The sequence below is a fragment of the Sitophilus oryzae genome, unplaced genomic scaffold (genome assembly GCF_002938485.1).
Source record: "Sitophilus oryzae breed Bouriz unplaced genomic scaffold, Soryzae_2.0 scaffold_808_pilon_pilon, whole genome shotgun sequence".
NCBI classification, from domain to species: Eukaryota; Metazoa; Arthropoda; class Insecta; order Coleoptera; family Curculionidae; genus Sitophilus; species Sitophilus oryzae.
The window spans coordinates 3,032,933-3,055,173 of record NW_022147426.1 but is presented as its reverse complement, the minus strand read 5'-3'; the positions used below and the strand labels follow the sequence as shown (position 1 = coordinate 3,055,173).

General features: G+C 31.2%; 1 protein-coding gene across 1 annotated transcript; it reads left to right on the top strand.

Moving 5' to 3' along the window:
* The first annotated feature begins 7,870 nt into the window (after positions 1–7,870).
* LOC115888836 (beta-1,4-glucuronyltransferase 1-like) lies at positions 7,871–20,841 on the top strand. The gene is made up of 6 exons (XM_030908694.1): positions 7,871–8,006; positions 12,219–12,380; positions 13,447–13,639; positions 15,559–15,960; positions 20,045–20,221; positions 20,494–20,841. The coding sequence occupies exons 1-6, from the start codon at positions 7,888–7,890 to the stop codon at positions 20,689–20,691; spliced, it is 1,251 nt and encodes a 416-aa protein (XP_030764554.1). The 5' UTR covers positions 7,871–7,887; the 3' UTR covers positions 20,692–20,841.
* Positions 20,842–22,241: the final 1,400 nt, after the last annotated feature.

Genomic DNA, 22,241 nt, shown 5'->3' with positions numbered 1-22,241 from the left:
GCAAATAAATTTTTCAGAATGGCAGCATGACATGAGTAGATAAATGGGGGACTCGTATCATAGAATATATTGCCCGAAATAATAAAATATGTTTTAAATCGTATTCAATTTTATTGGAACCAGCTGTACATCAATAAGATAATCTGTTTTTCTTTGTAAATTTGTTTGTCTATACAGGGTGGTCCGAACTGTATTCCGGAAACTTTGACAGCATATTCTGCAGATAAAAATAAGTAAAAAAGTTTATATAAACGTATGTCCCAAAATGCTTAGTTTCGAAGATACAGGTTGAAAAATTTCGTTTTTATTACGATTTTTTCCAAATAATTTCTGAAGTAACGTCAATATTTGGATGAAAATTGGTATCTGGGAGTTTTTTGACATGAGAAATTTGATTTTGATGTCAGTATGACTCCAATTTGTAGGGGCGCCACCTACATGTATTTTAACTATTTTGAAGAGTAATAACTTTTCGTTCGTACCTGTATAAAACCACTGAGTAAAAAAATATAATTTCCGTGATTTTTTACGTAAAAAATGTCTCTTGGTAAAAATCGCTACAAGCAACCGTTCTCAAGATATTTAGAATAGGAACAGTCCATACATGTCCATTATGGCAAAAAAACTGTAGTCGTCAGAGTAGCGGGATAAACAATTTGTTTTGTGTTCAAGAGTTTTTGTCGTTACCCAGTCCCAAAGGCCACGAGCTCCACATGATTAGATATTCTCTGGATTAATAGTACTAATTTTGCTAGAGAAATGTTCTTACTCTCGCTCACACTTTAAATTATATGTTATATATAGAGTATTGTAATATGTATTTCTCTAAATAGCCTGGTGTAATCGATTAGTTATAGGCTTAAATAACTATTGAGACGAATATCTGCTCTATGTGAACGAGACTAGATAGAGAAGTTTCAATTAATAATGCATGAATTAGAGAAAATAATTAGTTTCTATCTAGCATCTTGTTCTAAAAACGGAAATTATATAGAAATTAATTTAACAAAAATAATTAGTAGTAGGAAATGATGTAAAGGGGTAATATTACCAGTAATATTTTGGGTTCAATGATTGAACACCAAAAGCAAAACCCCTCCTCCCCTGTTAGAGAAGTGGGATGTTCGATGCCGGAGTTCGGTGGAGGTCTCCATGTCTCCCTCCTCGGGGTTGGGGGGGTGAAAAAAAATAAAGACCCATAATGAAAATAAGGAACTGGGCATGTATTCTGCGAAACTATCTAGAAAATTGAAATTTTAAATCAAAAAAATAATTCATTTTTTAATTCTCCGCCTATTGAAAAATAATAATACAGGGTGTTTCATTTAAAAAAAACGAAGAAGATAGTTATTTTTAATTTGGCTGAATAGTTTGGCGTAGAATATTTTACATCCTGAGTGATTTCGATTACCATATTTTTAGCAAAGTAAGCTACCGACCATCTAAAGTAAAATACCTAATATAGTTTGATTTTATAAAAAAAAAAAAAAAATTTCAATATATATTTTTAAGTACTGCCCTATTTGTGTTCTGGATGTTTATCAAACGAACATGGCAATCTAGACATTTGCGGTAAAATCTGCCTCTTTGCGGACGATACTATATAGTTTCACTTGGAGAGGCCCAGATGTTAATAAAAATTAAATGCAGTTAAAAAAATTAAAAGGAAAAAGTATATGTAATTTTAGCTGATAGTAAAGAGTAGTAAAAGCTTAAAAAGTCAGCGAAAACCGCATCTTGAATGATCTTCTTCAAACCGAAGATATTAGGCAAAAATTATAATAAACTGGCCAAAAAATAAGCCCTTAAGTTACCTTAGTTTTTTACAAACCGGTATCATAAGCCTCTTGTATTATGTCCCATCTAAAAAAATACAGATAGAACTAGTTAGTTTATTTTCAAAATCGACAAGAATTACCTAATACAAGATCTAACTAATTAATGACATTAGTAAAACGAAACAAAAATATGCAAAATTATGAAGATTATGAAGCTATTAATTATAGTACACCTTATCTAGCAAAAATTGTGTTAACAAACTCCATTTTCATATTTTTTTTGCAGTTGCGCCCCCTAGCCGTCGTTCTACGAAACTTTTCGAAAAATAATTTCCCACAATTTCTCATTAGCCCTTTTAGTTATAAATATTTTTTCGTTAAAACCCTACGGCTAATACCTTTCGAGATACAGCCGAGAACTATTCTTAGTAGGACACCCCAGGTTACCAAATGCCAAAAAAATGTCAATCATCTGTCTTCTGCAGTTATCAAGTCGCTTTTCATTCCTTCCCGCATTTCGCAAAACTCTGAAATCATACGTACTGGAGAGAGCCATATATGCGGTAAACGACTTGTTTTGTTGATGTTAATTGTAAACGAATTTTGAATTTTAAAATTTTATCATCTCACACACTGTAAAGTCTAGACTTATAATATTTTAATAACCCTTAACAAGTTATATCCATTTACAATTATTTTCCTATTGTAAAAGTTTATTGATACGCCTTTTTTTGTGTTCTGTAGTGCCCATGTATGTTCTATTTGTAACTTCAATGACTTAATTTTTTTTTTTTTGAATTGTATGATTTGTATTGTATATTTTTTGGGCTTTTGTTTGATTTGTAAATGCTTTGTCGATGAATCTATTTTGGCTTTTTGTGCAATAAACCGTTATTTATTTATTTATTTATTTTAAAAAAGGCTGAAAAAAGTTATATTTTTTATTTATTAATTTCTTCATACCGTTCATATACCTACGCCAATCGTAATACCCTTGATTATGTATAAATAGATATACAATGAGGGCTTAGTAAAATCCTATCTTCTAGATGGCGCCTTGCCCGTTCTGAATTTTTGTATTCCCCTACGATATTCTTTGAGGGAAATCCGTTAAACCCGCCCAACGTTCAAAAATGCTCTTCACCACTACTCAAGGGCGCGAGTCACATCTATTGGCTCCTTATTACACCGTTCACGCGATGTTTTACGAAAATAAGCTGTATTTTCAATTCTATCTATATTAATAAAAAAAAAAAAGGGAAAAAAATCATATTCGTTTCTAAATTCGGCAGTTTTGTTATCTTTCTCGACTTCTGCGTTTCGTTTAGTTTATGTCTTAAAAAAATTAATTATTATAAGCTTATTCGAGTGAAATACCTTAAATGCAATCTAACATAATTAAAAAAATCATTTTTCGTCCTCGCGAAGAAACGAAACAGTATTCATTTTTTGATATTTGAGGCATTACAAACTATTATTTCTCATGACGTTTATGTGTTCGTGCTTACGTTAGAAAGTGTGTAATGTCGTATTCTACCTGCTGAAATAATAGTTTTGAACATATTTAATTAAACAAGAAACTAGTATAAGTGAAATATGAATTCTAAAAAAAATATATTTATTTCTCTAAATTCATATAGATTTTAAATCACTCTTGGTCTTTAGAATCTTAGAGTTGTGTATCTTATCTTTATACAGAAGGTAATTATAAACTTTATTTTCTATAAATATAAAAAAAAAAAAAAAAAAAAAAAAAAAAAAAAAAAAAAAAACATATTAAAAATACTGATTTTATGCTCTATAATTATGTTTTCATTCTTACTTGCTTTGTTTCGAACTGTCAGAAATTTTGTATTTTACAAGTTTTCTGTAAATATAATAAGCGTAAAATAGTGTTTATTCTACATTCAACCCCGTGTTTAGATAAAGCTTCATATCAGACTTCCTATTTTATATTTTCACTCAAAATTATCATGATTTTGAAAATGGTATGCTTGCATGCAAAAGTAGCGTAAATTTGACAGGGAAGGCTATTTTTATAGCATATACAGTTCATAGATTTAAATACATATTTACTTTTAAAAAAAAAAAAAAAAAAAAAAAAAAAAAACAATATTTTATTTTTTCTTGGTGAGATTTGTCAAGAAATTTGTCATTCCAGAAAATATACTATAATGTCGTAATCTTATAGAGTTCATTTTGACCCTTTTGGATTAATTTTTTTGTTATATAATAAAATATATATTAAAGCCCTTCTAAGTTAAAAATAAGTAATATACAGGGTTGTTTACCCTGTTTGGGTTGTGTTTTTGAGTATTGTAGCTAAACAGAAGTTTAAGATGGATAGGTATTCTTAAACATTCATTTAGATGATTAAATTTCTTATATTATTTTTTTGTTATATTACAGGATGAAGTCAAAACTAGATTATATGCCTCTTATTTCAAATGAACGACTGTATATTATTATCATAAATCAACAAATCTTTTATCCAACTTTTAACTAATCTTCAATAAAAAGAATTGTTTCAATAATTCTCTTTGAGAATAAACATGATTTGTTTTTCGCAATTTGTATTATTATGAGGGTTGTGTCTGGTATAAGTGATGTACTCTACATATTTATCAGCGTAACAAAATATTAATGAATTGGATGTCTAAAATAATTTTCCTTTTCTATTTATTTTTTTACTTGGCGTATCAGTGTAATAATTATTTATTTTATCGCTGCAGCAAATAATAATTATGTAATAAAAAAAAAAAAAAAAAAAAAAAAAAAAAAAAAAAAAAAAAAAAAAAACTTTTTTAAATATTTTGTTCAAAACGAAAAGTGTGAAAAACACTACGTTTATGTCATAAGTTCTCTTTGAAATAATCGAGAAAAACCCAACATTAGTTTTGACGCCACCAGTATACATCATGCATTATAGTTGATCATACTGCAATTTATTATACATACGTAGTTTTGTTTGGTGAAAATGAAACTTTCTAAAAGTATTCCAAATTAACCATTATATAAAGAAATTTCCTACTAATAATTTTGAAAGACATTTGAATGGGCAGACAATCTGGTCTAAAATAATCATATGTCTAAAAAATTTAGTCTAAAATAATCAAAAAAATCTTTTAAAAAAAAAAAAAAAAATTTAAAAAACTCTAAAAGAAATAAGGTTTGTTTATTATATTCTTCATTTTTATTAATTATTGATAGGGTGACTGCTAAGTGGTCGTCCTCGCCACTTTAACCAACCTATGGGTGGGACCATGATAGACCTTCAGAGATTACAAATGCGAATTCTTCAAAACCTGTTAATCTATAATATATAATACAACCGCTCTGTATTAAATTTGTTCTTAACGGTCCCCTCAATGATGCGAAAAAAAAAACTCGGCCGTCTATATATGATACGTACAACAATAATACTGACATCGATACTTCATTTCCAAGCACCTACTGCGAACGCCCGTTTTTCTACGTCGTTGCTATACCACTTCTACCTCTCCCCTATCCTTTAATGACGATCCTATTTCTAATCATATAAAAATAAGATACCTGATTGATTCTTCCGTAATATTATAAAATGAGATATCATGGATAATAGCCAATAAAGTTAATTTATCTCCGTTTGTCTTGGAATTCAAAAGTCAATAAAAAACCAAGAGGCATCGACCAAATCTACATGAGACACAGTTCAACATTATTTTAGTATATATGGGTGCCATGCTTCAAAAAAGACACGGTGTGCCGACTATAGAGTAACATTTCTTTATCGCAAAAACTCTATTTTATTAAACTCTTTATTGGTTATTTGTCGATTCTGCCTAATAATTCATATAGACTTTTTTTTATATAAATAAGTTAGATTTGGCAAAAAAACAATGACTTCTATCCTGTTTTACATATAATGTGCGTTGTTGTCCCAGGAATGGGCACGACAAGATTTGTAGGAGTGTTTACAAGAGGTTGAAGAAAAAGCATATACTGTAAAAAATAGAAGTTGCATGCTAAACTGTAGTCAAACAGGTGTTTTTTTGGCCTGATCCCTATCTATTATTATTTTTTTCTGATTTTTTTTTTTTTTTTTTTTTTTTTTTTTTTTTTTGAAGAAAAGTTTATAATTGATCAGCTACATCTATACTCGTATACAGCTTGCAATCGTCTGATTTTTCAATTTTTTATCCTTCCTTTTCATACTTCTTACACTATAACAAACGTTTTGGCATGGACAAATACAAAATTCACGCTTAATCTATTTCAAGCATTACAAGCATATATTTACTATATTATTTTTTTTTTTTTTTTTTTTTTTAATATATTATATTTTACGTAACTATGCAGTTTATTAACTATACCGGGTGTTTTTCAAAAATGTGGCTTGCATTGACCGTATTCAATTAGTCTCATCCGGCTTATCAATTCCGTTGTTCTCACCGGATATAGACTATACATATCTTGGTTTTTAACTAGGGTACTCGTACCAGATTTTTCTTACTTGTACCTTTGACAGACCTATGGCCATCCCCTGTGAAGCTAGAATAAATTTAATCGTCCGTTAAATTCGTGAACTTATTTACTTACAAAAATTGTATTTTAAAATTACACAATCTAGCGCAGTGCCCATGTATAAAAGAACACCATGGTTAACCGGTCTATAAATCGGCTAACGACATTTTGACTCGATATACGAAGTATGTGGTACCAAACTATTAATAAAAAAAAAAAAAAAAAAAAAAAAAAAGAAAAAGACACAAAAAATATTAGCACGATTAAATCAATTTTCCCAAGCTCCGTCTTGATTAAAAATTAAATTTTTTTTTGTATTTAAACATTTTTAATGAATAAGTTTTCAATACATAATGCTAATTTTTCTTTCAAATTGGAACAATGTCAAAGTTGACATATTATGTATATTTGTCTACTTCTCTATATCAAGCGAATGTTCATATTCTCTAGTCAAAATAAAGTATTAACACAACACTACGCGAATGCCAGGTACCACTTTACAAAATCAATGTCGTGGTACTTCGCAGTACGATGCTTATTCCGGAGAACGCCAAGACAAGTGGACGCGCGGTATTAAACTACAGACGGATACGACGACATTACACCGCAAAAACACAATAAAACAAGTTAAAGAGGTCGAGAACCCTTCTTGAAAAAACACTCATACAGGCTGCTGACGTTGAAAGGACGTCTGCAGACTATCTTCTATTTAAAACGTAGTCAGTCCGATTTCAAAAAGATATAGGTTAGAACACCCCCTGTAGATTACCTTAAATAGTCTAATATAAATTATCTAATATTTATTCTTCTAACAATTACATATCTATAAAACAAGTTTAGCTTACACATTTATTACAAAGAAATATATCGTAAAAAAACATAATAGAATCTTTACGCAGAATCTAAAATAAATAGGATGTTACATTTTAAAAAAAAAACATGATATGGTTAAATCCCGCCACGACTTTTTGACAGAAGTTACCCTATGACGTAGAGTAGGCTTATAGTATTCATATTAATATTCTTTAATTATCCCATCTAAAAATAATACTTCTCTTCATACTAAATTGATATACCCTGTCTTAGTATCGCCAATCAACGTAGGGCCATGAAACAATCAAAAATTATATATAAATCCAATGTCCAAAAATAAAAATAAATGAGAACTGTAATAACGCTATCCTTTGACTGTATAAATTCGGTCGAATCAGATAAGATATCTTTATTCTTTACCGAGTATTAAATTCGAAGAATTCCTATTCCCTACTTCTTTGCCAAGTTCAATAGTCTCCGCCCCTGTATTTAGCGTTTTTAATTTCCTGCACAGTGCTACAGTCCGATTATAACAAGGCAGCTATTGCTTAAACTATTAATATATTAAACAAGCATATATACCTCTATACACTACTAAACTTTGTATAATATAAATATTTAAAAACAATAACTTATTTGAAATTTGCAGTGTCGATTGCGGAATATGATTAATCTCGTTTGATATCGCACACCTATTTTCATCTTATCACTACTGGCAGGTATTTTATCTTGAATTTCGGGTACTGAGTTAGATAACTGATCCGATTAAGAATAATAGTGCAGCCATATTAATATGACTCCCAAAGCCCGTCTAAATTTATTTTTAGGTATAGTGGTAGTGTTTTTATTTTTTTATATATACGATAGAAGCAGACCTTTCAATTCGGTAGGGAATTATTCGTATATAAACAGGTATGCTATAAATATTATTTAAAAAATGAGTTTACCAATAAATGTGTACGTTTTTTCGACAATATAAATATTATAGTAAGAAACTTATTGAATTTTATATCATGAAAATGGAGATATTTTGTCCAAGAATTTTTAAATGACCAACAACCAATTTTAAATCATTTTTTATATTTATAATGAGTAATTTTATTTATTAATTTTCATATTATTTACAAAGATTATATTGAGCAGCGTCTCTTTGTGGAAAAATTTCGGGGATGTTTTTAAAAACATCATAACACGTGAAAATGGTTAAAATGATTTTTAAAAATATATTTATTATTATTTATAAGCATTAAAATACACTTCTGTTATTGTGATTAAAATTAGTGATCGAAAAAAAAATTATACTGATTTACATATAAAATGACAGCGATCTTTACTTCATAGCCGTCTCTGACACCGTTTTCTTTTCGGTCATATTGTACTTTAAAAAATTAACTTATTTTGATTCCAAAAATACGTAGTAGTTCTATGTCCAGGGAATATTGGGACACCCTGTATAATATAAATTAATAGTTCCAATATAAATATTATCTTTTAATATATCGTGTGTTATCTTATCTCGCTACTAAAAAACTGCATTTTCCATTAGTGCACTTATATCGGTATTACTATTTATGATAGCAGATTATTTGCAAATAATAATTTATCTAAAATATAATCCACTTCAAGCAGATATCTGTCTACTGCAATTTTTATTAATATACAGGGCGAGCCTTAAGTAAGTGCAAATATTTTTTGGGGTAGTATAATAGATATTTACGATACAAGTGAGTTAAGATACGCGTGTGAAAGTTGCACGAGTGCGTAGCACGAGTTGTGTAACCACACAAGTATCTTAATGGAGTTAACTCGCGTGTATTGTACAATATTTTATCTACGTCTAACTATAAAAACACACAATGAATGTTTCACTGACGAATGCACGTTTACCATAAATAATGAACCCAATGTTTAAAATTATCGATATTGGAACAAAGAAAACCAACACAGGTTTGTCGAAACAAGGACGCAATATCCACAGAAAGTAAATGTTTTGGCAGGGATATTGGGACACAATATTATCGGGCCATTATTTCTTACGCGAAATTTAAATGCAGAATATTATTTGGAACTACTCGAAAATCATATTTTACCTGCTTTACATGATGCAGCTAGGGAAAATCAGGAAGTTTGGTACCAAATGGATGGCTGCCCGGCACATAGTAACCTGGCTGTTCGGGAATATTTAGACAATAGTTTTAAAGGAAACGTTATTGGCCTAAATTTTTTTTTTATTTTGCCAAATGATTTCTTTCTCTGGGGCCATTTAAAAAAAACAGGTTATACAAGGATAAAAAATACCCAAATCTAGACGAGTTAAAAAATAATATTTCTGCCGAATGCAATAGAATTTCAGTTTACCAACTAGCGAATGTAAGAAGAGAATTTTATGATCGCCTGGGTTATTGTCTAGCAGTCGATGGAGGAATATTTGAACATCTTAAATCCTAAAGTTCTAACAATTTAATAGTACCTACCTACATTAATAAGTTATTGAATATTGTAATATTACTATAATTAACCTTGTAATTGATTACTTTATTTTACTTTAATTCATATTAATTTGTATTTATAAATACATCTTTTAGATTTCCGATGTAGGAATGAGTTTTCAATAATAATAAAGCACTAAATAGGTAAATTTCTGAAATGACAACTTCATTTGACAGTTATTTTTTACCTTGACTGGTGCTCATAAGTAAATACAGGGCCATAAGAAAGGAGAAATATTTAAAAAGAAATCGGCGATAACTCGTAAACGAGCTAATCAAAAATATCTAAAGTTATTGTTTTGAATGTGGGTTACAACCTAAATAGAATTATTCTCCAAAATAATTAGGGAAGCCAATAATTGAGCCCATTAAATTTTACATGGGATTTTTTATGTCCCGTCCGACGATGCAATACCCGGTATACCTATCCTAAAAATCAATTATCTTAATACCTTTGTTCAAATAACACCATGCATGGCAATGTCAATATGACAGTAAATAATATTGATGTCACTAGTTTAAAAAATGGGCGATTCGGAAAGTATTCCCTCTGACATTGAAGAAGAGGCATTCAGAGCCATTTCTGGATTGCTTCCAGCAAGATCGAAACAGAAGTATATGAATATACATACTCTAAGTATGAACAATGGTGCACCGAAAAAAAAGTACACAACTATGGATAGGTACTCATAACATATTTTTCCAATTTAGTGCAAAATAAATGTTTTAAAATTATTTTTTTCTGTTTGGTAGTCATCTAAACATGGAGTGCAATAATGAAAATGCGTGAGTTAAGAAACTCTTACACTCACTCAAAATGCGTGAGTTAAGAGCTTCTTAACTCACTGACGTAGATAAAAAGTATTATCGCCGCAGAAACACATTTTTTTCGTGAACAAATTTGTTGAAAAAAATTTTAATTTTTTTTTAATTTTAATTAAAAAAAACTTAATCTTATCTTCATAATATGGCAACATTATGTATTAGATTAAATTTCCAACAAAGAAATCCCAGAAAAGACCTAGCGGTTTTCAAAATGTAAGCAAAAAATCATTTTTTTTTTAAATTTTCAAAGTAAAATATCTCTGTTTTTTCGATTTACTTGAAAAACGGTGAAGAGAAAATATGTTTCTTTTTTTTTATCGAGATCTACCAGCCCTAAAAACATTTGCACTTATTTAAGACTCACCCTGTATAATCCACTTCAAACAAATTAACTGTCTACTGCAATTTTTATTAGTATTTATCGGTATAATTCAAGTTCAGCATTTTTATAACCTAGACCTTTCTCAAGTGGAAAAATTAAGTGAAATTAACCCAAATTCTTCAAATAGAATTAGTTATTTTTTATACAAGACGATAAAATGGTATTTTATTGTCGACCGAAAAGACTGAATTAATTTCGGGAGACGATGGTGCAATTTTATCGTCGTGTATAAGACAATCACTTATAAACAACACGGGATCATTAGAAGGCGAAATAAGAAGAAGATGTGAAATGACAAGAGTGGCAGTGCGAAAACTCTCAAAGATATGGCGAGACAAAAACATATCTAAACACTTAAAAAAAAGGCTTGTTCACTGCCTAATATTTCCTATATTAATGTATGGCTCCGAGTCCTGGACGATGAGACAGTCAGAAATGAAAAAAATTGACGCAACTGAAATGTACTGTTGGCGATGAATGCTCAGAATTCCCTGGACTGCCCGGCGAACCAATGAATCCATAATCGAAAAACTGAACATCACTCAACGCCTCTCAACTTCTATACAGTCACGTATACTTAAATATTTCGGTCACGTTATGAGGAGGGATACTGACTGTATGGAAAAACTCATTATACAGGGCAAGGTTCCGGAAAGAAGACCAAGAGGCCGCTCGCCCTCCCGATGGATAGACCAGCTATCAAAAATCACCCACAAGCCAGTGCACACGCTTGTACATGAAGCACAAGACAGGGAATTATGGAGACAAACCTCGCACATCACCTGACCACTACAGAGAGAGAGAGAGAGAGAGAGAGAGAGAGAGAGAGAGAGAGAGAGATAAGACAATATTTTTTCCATAGCGAGTTACGTTTTAAAAAATATTCAGAAATTATTATTTTAAGAAATTTATTACGATTAGAAAAAATATTGTGCTGGGTTGGCGTTGGTTTTTATGTAATTTGACAAATAAATAAAGCTGTCTCTTTGGTTGTCAGTTTTGAGTTTTGAGTCAATATTTTTTAATTCTCTTTCGTGTCGATTGCTGATTGAATTGGAGCCAGAAATGACTCAAAAGGAACTAAGTAAATTACCAATAGATATTCAGGCTGAGACGACAAACGCCATAATCAAACTACTTTTACATCCGGAATAACTTTGAAAAGGAATACAAAAATTTTCAAAAATGGAAACAATTAAAAAACGTGCGAGAAGAAATAAAATTTTTAACCTATCCTCGCTGTTAAAGTATCATTTAATCTACCCTGGCGGTTAAAGTACTATTTTATCTACTATTTTTGATAGATATAAGGCAATTTTAACAGTTGCTATGGAAAAAAAATAAATAAAAAAGAAAATATACCTACTGGTGTATGGGGGTGTGATATTAGCCCCTACATACTATTTTTATTTCCTTTTTCTGTTTCAGAGAACTAGATATCCTCACAGATCCGTTCACGTGCAACAACATTCCAGAAAGGAAATATCTGGAACAACGGGGACTGTACTATGTTCTGTTCAATTTTGTTGTAGCACAGAGGAATTTTGGATGTTCTGAAACTATTACATTGACTGCTCCAGGTGATTTTCAGTAAGACCATTTCTAGATGTTTGTTAGAAAAAAGTTTGATAAGTAGTTTATATTTTAAAAGCCACAGAAAACATGGGCTGAAATTTGAAATGCAGCCCTAAAAGTGTATAAAATTTTGTTATTTTTAGTCCTATTCCCAACTAACTGGGCTAGTACCTGTGACATCACCCATATTTTTTTTACTTTTTATGCTAATTATGCACGCTATTTTCGCGCTATCGTTTGGTGGATATCTTGGCGTTGAATAAACTGTAGTATCCTAAATAATGTTTCCAGGGTGCACCTAAAAAGTGGCTGTGACAACTTTTGATTTTTAAATGGCACCATCGGTATTTTGTTACTTTATTCGATAGAAAATAATACTCTGAATAATATGACATAATATATGTTAACTTTTGACATTTTCGAATATGGTTTATTTGAAATTGCAACATGCGGTTCATAAGGAGAATTTGATTCGAAATATCAAGTGTGTGGTACCAAATTATCGTAAAAAAATGCTTTTTCCAAATATGCTAATGAGCCAGCCTCGTTCCATTTCAAATAATTGAGATATGAGCATCGATTTGGGCATCTTTTAATCGGTCAGAATAAGACACTAAAAACATCAGACGATCAAATCTATTTTTCCAAGGCTTCTTAATGAAAAATTAGTGTTTTTAACACAGCCATGGCACTCTAGATTGAAATTTAAAATATCTACAATTTTTTTTAAGTGAAAATTTACAAAGTTGACATATGAATGATACGTGATTTTATTCAGAGTGTCATTTTCTATCAAATAAAGTAAAAATATACCGAGGGTGCTACTTAAAAATCAAAAGTTGTAGTCATTTCCGGTGAAACAGGAAGTAACAGAAAACAATTGAATGCGTCAATCAATCTTAATTTATGACATATACTAATATACCAAATCTCGTTTTTTATCTGAAAAAATAAAAAAGTTGTGTTGTTCAAAGCAGTCTACAAGAAAAATTACTTTTTTATTTTGTAGATTTTTGTTCAGTGGTAAAAATCAGAATTGCAGTATGCTAATTTCATTTTATTCCAATTTCTTTCTTTACAGATTTCTGGAGAATTTAGTACCCCTTATAAGAGTATGGCAAGGTGCTGTAAGTATTGGAGTATATGCCCCAGGAAATGACTTCCATATGGCACTAGCATCAATAGCTTATCTAAGAAATTGTGAAGAAACACTAATCAAGGAACTGGTTTCGTTCCATTTGATTTTTGACGTAGACCATGTTCCAAATTCACAGGTAGATTTGAATAAAAATTTACGAAATTAATTATAAACCAGAATTACTACGAGAAAAAAAAATACAGTATGTCGAAGAGAATAATCAGTAGTCTTCAACAATTAGGTAATCTAGTATTACTCTAATCTGTGGCTATTCGCCCCGACGGAACCCCCCCCCCCTCCCCAAGTGTCATCTTTCATAATATAGAAATACACCAAGAAATTCACGACTGCGATTTTCTTTTAGTAAAGTTAATTAATTTTAACTAATACTAACAATTGTAACTAATTATTAAGCTACTTGTTAAAGATAAGTAATAAATAGTTTTGTTTTGTCATGGCAACTAGGATGTTATAGAGTAATGGTATTAAAAATAGGGATAAAAATAGAAAAAAATGGAATAAATCGCTACTACTAAATACTTAATAAAAGTTGAAGAGTGTACCATTTAAAAAATTTAAGATTTTTTAATTTTAAGTAGTTGAAATTCATAAATATATTTTGAACACCCTGTATCATTTAACTAAAATAATTTTTAGATTATTAAATAATCTTTTTTTTATCCAAATTTTGGTATTCCAACTTCAGAAACAATTAATGGCACCACTGACAATTTTTTACCACATTGCAATTTAACATTTGTTTAAACAAATTGAAATATTACAAAAACTATTAATTTTAGGTATATAACATAATACCGGGTGCGTCTCAAAAGTGGCTCACCCCTCTAACTTTTTTATTTTTTTAGTTAAAAAATCGAGATTTGGTATGTTAGTATCTGACATAAATTAGGATTGACTGGTGTATTCAATTCTTTTTGGTCACTTCAAATTGACTTGAAAAAAATATATAAACTACCACAAAGGGAGTGGTGGTTGTTTTTTCAACCAAAGACTGTTAAAGCAAATAGTATACCGGGTGTTGCATCGTCGGACGGGACATAGGAAATCCCATGTAAATTTTAATGGGGTCAATTATTGGCTTCCCTAATTATTTTAGAGAATAATTCTATTTAGGTTTATTGAAGAGCTCTAAAACCCAAATTCAGAAGAGTGCTAATTATTTAGTGCTTTACTATTATTGAAAACTCATTCCTACATCGGAGATCTTAAAGATGTATTTATAAATACAAATTAATATGAATTAAAGTAAAATAAAGTAATCAATTACAAGGTTAATTATAGTATTATTACAATATTCAATAACTCATTAATTTAGGTACTATTAAATTGTTAGTATCTGACATAAATTAGGATTGACTGGTGTATTCAATTCTTTTTGGTCACTTCCTGTTTCACCGGAAATGACAACTTTTGATTTTTAAAAGGCACTCCCGGTATTTTGTGACTTTATTCGATAGGAAATGACATTCTGAATAGAATGACACATCATATGTCAACTTTTGACATTCTCGCTTAATAAAAAATTGTATTTTAAAGTTAGACGGTTATTAAAAAATTACCGAGAGTGCCATTTAAAAATCAAAAGTTGTAGTTATTTGCGGTGAAACAAGAAGTGACCAAAAACAATTGAATACACCAATCAATCCTAATTTATGTCATATACTAGCATACCAAATCTCGTTTTTTTATCTGAAAAAATAAAAAAGTTACAGAGGTGAGCCACTTTTGAGACGTACCCGGTATATGAGAAAGTTATGGAATTTTAAGCAGAATCTAAAAATTAAATAAAATATACGGCGTTACATTTAAAAAAAAACATATGTCTGAAGCATCTTGTATACTCTCTAATAATTTTAAAATGTGTATTTTAACCTTCCTTATAACTTTTATATTTAATTTTTTTTGTAAACCTCCAAACAAATGAGTTAATGAACCTTACTATATCGTTGACTCACTCTGTACAATTCATTTAATATTATTTTAATATTTTCTCTTTAATAATAAAATATTTAACAAACTTTTATTAATTTTTAGAACAATACTCCTCTAATAGATTCCTACATCGATCATTACGACTGTTCAATCCCGCCACCTTGGGAAACAATAAAACAAGAAGACACATACAGACGCCAAAACAAATTGTTCTATCCTTTGAACGTGGCGCGCAACGTTGCCAAGTCGGCCGCCAGAACTTACGTGCTCTTTCCCAGCGACATGGAATTGTTCCCGCCCAGAAACTTCGTGGGAAACTTTCTGCAGTTCGCCAAGGAAAACTTGAAATTATTCCAAGAGAACTCGAAAAGTGTGTTTGTATTGCCGATCTTTGAGATAGAGGAGGGACAGACAATACCGGAAAACAAGACGACCTTGCAGGAGATGTTGAAAAATGGGAAGGCTATAGTTTTTCATAAAAATATTTGTTTGGAATGTCACAAGGTAAGCTTTAAACCCTCATTCTGAATCTCGAAATTAGTGGTTTCAGTAAAACAAACTTTTACGCTAAACGTAACGTTCCTTTAATTACAATGTAAGCATTCAGAACGTGAAAATTAAGCTTCGTTCAGAACCTCCCAATTAGTAGAATAAATTAGTGGTTTCAATTACACTTTATACTTTTTAGTTTACAATCATTCTCAATGTTTAAAAAACGCAATTAAAATTAATAGAATATCCTAGCAACAACTTGCGTTAGTGAATTGTATCCATAGAGAAAGCCTAATATTTCGTTTATAAAACAATCAAATTTTGATTTATAAACTATATATTTATAATTTTATATATATATTTTTTATAATTTTTTTTTTATATATAAACGGGATTTGGTATAAGTATTTGATACTTTTTTCCAACTACAGCCTATTGCTGCCTTCCCGTTACCCTACGCCACACGTCTCGATTTAGTGCGTCATCAGCTTCTAGGTTACGAGCTTCCATTGCTTCCTTAACCGTTCCGTTCCAGGATTTTCTAGGTCTGAAAAAAACTTCCTCCGGCATACGTAGAACATGTCCAAACCACTTTAAGCTGAATTTTTCAATTCGATCTAGCACTGTCTCCTCCGATGCATTCATGATACGCCTGACCTCGATGTTTGTCTTTTTTTCCATCCTAGATATACCTGCGCTCCTTCTAAGATAGTCCATTTCAACAACTTGGATTTTGCGCTTCGTATCTGCACTCAAAGTCCATAGCTCTGACCCATAGCAAAGAACTGACTCCACCAATGTTCGTCCAAGTCTCTTTTTAGTTGTTGCAGACAAGTTTCGGTCCCACCAGAGGCTATTAAGACAACCAATAACTTGTTTGCTCTTCTGAATTCGGGTTTGTATTTCTTCTTTGCCCAAACCCTCGTTGTTGATAGTAGCACCCAGGTATTTAAATTTGTCTACTTGTTGAATCTGGACGTCATCATCTATGAAGACTTCAAAACAAGCGTTGGAATTGACAGCTAAGTATTCTGTCTTTTTTAGACTAACCTGAAGTCCCCATTTGCTATATTCTTGGTAAAGCCTCTTAGTCATGAACTCCAGATCGAAAGAGTCCTGCGCAATCACGACCTGATCGTCTGCAAAGCTCAGAGTAAACAGTGTATCTTCCCCAATGGGTATTCCCATGCCTTGGCATCTCCTCTTCCATTCCCTAAGGGCTACTTCAACGTAAGCATTGAAGATTAGAGATGATAAGCTGCATCCTTGTCGCAACCCTTTTGTGTTATTTATTGGATTGGATAGTCTGTGTCCTATCTTAACATACGCTTTATTTTCTTTATAGAGCTCTTTTATTATCTTAAGTAGGGATCTATCTACTTCTAAAATATTCAAGGCTTCCCATATCTTGTTGCGAGGAATAGAGTCGTACGCTTTCTCCAAATCAATAAACGCTAGATGGACTTCTTGATCTACTGCTATCTTTTTTTCCATCACCTGCTGTAGGACAAAGAGGTTATCTGTGCAAGATTTCCCCGGTGTGAATCCGTTTTGATCTTCCGAGATTTTGTCACCAATATTATCCCTGAGACCCTGCAGAACTTTTCCAAAAAGCCTGCTCACTGAACTGTTAATGCTCAGGCCTCTATAACAACCGGGGTCGTTGCGATTTCCCTTTTTAAAGATAGACACTATATGAGCCACTCTCCATTCTTGGGGTAGTTTATTTTGCAAACAGCACTGGTTGAACAGCTCTGCCAGGCGCCAGCGCAATTTCTCGGTCCCACACTTTAACAATTCTACTGCAATGTTACCAGGACAATCAAATTTTGATTTCTAACCACAAATTCTCTTGACGGAAGATAATCAAAGGCCAAAATAACATTTCTCGCAAATTTTCAAGTATAATTAGTGGAAAAGTTAAACGTTTGATAACTTTTTCTACTAATTGAAAAGGTCTACCACTAATTTTAACGTCCTGAATGTTTATATTGAAATTAAAGAAACAAGCTTCTAAGTTAATTGAAGGTTCGAATGAAGCTTTAAGCTTCATTCTGAACCTCGCAATTAGTGGAACAAATTAGTGGTTTCGGTGTGGAAACTTTTACGCTAAAGTTTGTTTTTTTAACTCTTTATAGGGCAGGACTAATTATTTTCTATTTTGATCAAATTGACTTGAAAAAAATATATAAACTACCACAAAGGGAGTGGTGGTTGTTTTTTCAACCAAAGACTGTTAAAGCAAATAGTATACCGGGTGTTGCATCGTCGGACGGGACATAGGAAATCCCATGTAAATTTTAATGGGGTCAATTATTGGCTTCCCTAATTATTTTAGAGAATAATTCTATTTAGGTTTATTGAAGAGCTCTAAAACCCAAATTCAGAAGAGTGCTAATTATTTAGTGCTTTACTATTATTGAAAACTCATTCCTACATCGGAGATCTTAAAGATGTATTTATAAATACAAATTAATATGAATTAAAGTAAAATAAAGTAATCAATTACAAGGTTAATTATAGTATTATTACAATATTCAATAACTCATTAATTTAGGTACTATTAAATTGTTAGAACTGTAGGATTTAAGAAGATGTTCAAATATTCCTCCATCGACTGCTAGACAAAAACCCAGGCGATCATAAAATTCTCTTCTTACATTCGCTAGTTGGTAAACTGAAATTCTATTGCATTCGGCAGAAATAGCATTTTAACTCGTCTAGATTTGGGTATTTTTATCCTTGTATATCCTCTTTTTAAATGGCCCCAGAGAAAGAAATCATTTGGCGAAATATCAGGAGACCTTGCTGGCCAATTTACTGTATGATTTAGGCCAATAACGTTTCCGTTAAACCTATTGCCTAAATATTCCCGAACAGCCAGGGTACTATGTGCCGGGCAGCCATCCATTTGGTACCAAACTTCCTGATTTTCCCTAGCGGCATCATGTAAAGCAGGTAAAATATAATTCTCGAGTATTTCCAAATAATATTCTATATTTAAATTTCGCGTAAGAATTAATGGCCCGATAATATTGTGTCCGAATATCCCTGCCCAAACATTTACTTTCTGTGGATATTGCGTCCTTGTTTCGACAAACCTGTGTTGGTTTTTCTTTGTTCCAATATCGATAATTTTGAACATTGGGTTCATTATTTAAGGAAGAGAACGAGAAACGAGGGACTCACATCCTAAGAGAAATGATCGAAATTATACAGAATATGTTAACGATTTTGGAAAATATCATCCGAGCTGTAACTTTGGTGTACTAAATGAAAAGAAATAAACGTCACAAATAGATTTGTTTCTATATTTTTAAATTTTTATCACACGAAATTTGCATAGAAAATGCTTAGACGACAATTATTACCTATATAATACACAGCGAATTCAGACAATTTTTTTGAATTGTTCGAATGATTAATCAAAAACTGATAAAATTATTGTGCATTCAAGTTAAACGGTTAGTTTAATCAACTAATCGTGAGAAATCATTTTTGTAGAGCAGTAAATTTCCTACAAAACCATGGCTTGCGCGTATCGTAATGATTTTTTGTTAACGAGTTATAAAATTCGTAAGAAAAAAGAAATCTGTCTTAAAATAATCAAATTTCAATCTTTAATAACTTTCGAACGGTGAGGTTTACACAAAAATTGTAAGAAACCTTTTTTGTAGATAATTTAATTTCCTATAAACAGATGAGAAGAGATATTTTTTCAAAATTGTAGATACCGAGATATGAATTTTTCTTTCTAATAATAAGGAAAAGTAAATATATGAGAATCAGATACACTTCTATTATGAAAATAAAACACAAGTCAAACTATATTATGGACACTCTTCGATACACTCTCGTTTTATAAATAAATAAATAAATAAATAATTTATTGTCAAAAAATTTTACAATTTGTAGACAAAGGTAAAGTAAACAAACAAAATAGAATACAAAACAAGTATACAAATTACATTGTCAGTCTTATTGTTTAAAATAAACATTTATAAATATTTACAATGTCAAAGAATAAAAAGAAAATAAAAAAAATAAAAAAAAAAGAACATAAAAAAACCTCAAATTGTTTCAACTAATTGTTCAGGTTATAGATGGAGACAAGTGGATAGAAGCTGCAGAAACTGAAGGTTTGAACTTATTTTCTGTCGGTAAAAGACAGGGCGCTTACCAATATTGGGAACCGTTCTTTTTATCCACCCAGAAAGAACAATTTTGGGACGAGAGATTTGTTTGGGAAGGTCAACGAGATAAGCACGTACACGTAAGTAAATATTTATCAACCAACTCAAGCACAACTATACCATATCCTTTACTCGAAACAACTCACGGAACTTTTGACCACCCTGTAACTTCATTATGCAAATTCACTTGTAATACCGTATGATTGACAAAAAGCGGTGTCCAGTTGGCATGGGAATAAACATCAATGACATTCCCCATATAATTTTAGGTACATATTATAAAATGACACAGCGATCTTCATTTAATTGCCATCGCTGAGGCCGTTTTTTTTTCGATCTTTATGTTTTTCAGGTATACGCTTTCTGTTTAATGGACTACGATTTCGTGGTATTAGACAACGCCTTCTTGGTTCACAAACCAGGAATAAAGAAAGTGAAAGTCCAAGATGAAAAGTACAGCGATCAAGTGAAGAAGACCAAACAAATTATGAAGGGTATTGAGACAGAATTGCAGAATATCTATGGTTATAATAAAAAATGTATATTATAACTTCTGGTACCCAAGTGACATTTTCACGACTTGCGACCACATGTTAACTAAACACAACGTTGGATTAGTTACAAAAAATAATTAGCTCCGTACCTTAGGTATTAAAATAAATGTCAACGTTGTTGTAACGTTGTGCCGACGTTGAACTAGTACTACAACAAAGTAAAAGCTTCTGCGACGTCGAATAAACGTTGTCTTTTGTAACGTTTTTTGCTTAAGTGATCTTTAGGTGATTCGGGCAACGTAGTTACAATGTTGGGCAATAAAGAGTTTTCCGACGTCACTTTCAGGACCTATTCCAACGTTATGCAAACGTCGTCTGTTTTACTAATTCCAACGTTGTTTAGATTTCCTTATTCTTACGTTGGTAGGACGTCGAGCCACTACCTTTTTGCAATTGTATTGAACCATAACCTTAAATCTTAAATTTTCACTTCATTGTTCTGTTCAATCAGACAGTGCAGTGCAGTTTTTGTTTTTATAAAAAAAACTTAATTAAAATGGAACATAAGAAAGGTACATATAAAACTAAATTTAAATATACATCGACATATTACCGATACTTTATCCACTCCCTCGTTTATTTAGAATATAGAGGGCGGCACAAGCTAGACTCTAGGATGACTAAATTAGGTAATCTTGCGACTAGTATACTACCTGTTAAGGCTGAACTGCGACTTTATTAGTCCAGTATGCGACTACTCGAACTACTCCATCTTAATCTCCAAAACAACAAAGTGAAAGCCGCCATGTTGTTGAATAAGAAAATGGTTCGTTCTTAAAATAGCAATTCCTACTTTTTGAATACATTAACTTGAAATATTTGACCCTAAACAACACGCGGAAACAATTTTTTCGACTGCGAATAAATTATTCTCATTTTACTAAAAAAAGAATTCAAGAAATTGTTTAAAACTTCTTTAATTTTAAGGCCCATTAGTATTTTTCAAAGTAGAAACAATACATTTATCAATAAAGTTGTTTGCGTTTAACTTTTTTTGCCTTGGGTAACGAGTTACAGAGTCGGTTAAAGTGTTTCAATAATTATAATCTTCAAACATCCTCCACACTTAAATACTTTTGTTTTGTTTTCCTTTACTGCCATCTGGCATATGTCTCTAACTAAATCATAAAAATAATATTTTTACTATAATTATCCCAATTTAGGATAAAACGCGACTTAGACGCTATATTATTATAGTTTTGTATTTCTGTGAATTAGGATTTTAAACAACGTTGCAGTTTGTACTAAATTAGGCTGCTAGCCAACGTCGGTATCCGACGTCGTTTCGACCTAAAAATTATTCTCCAAACTAGTGCAAACTAGGGTTGGCACGAGGTTGTGCCGACGTTGCGCCCCGACGTTTGGTCGCGTGACACAACGTTGTCCTGACGTCCAAATCCTGCTTGGGTACCTAAATAATTAAATTAATTTATTTATTTATTTTTGTATTTGTTTTCAAAGTTTGTTAATAAAATTACAAAGAAAACTAGCATTTGCGTTATTTTACTATACACTTAGATGCAAAAAAATCTTTTGTTCGTTTCAA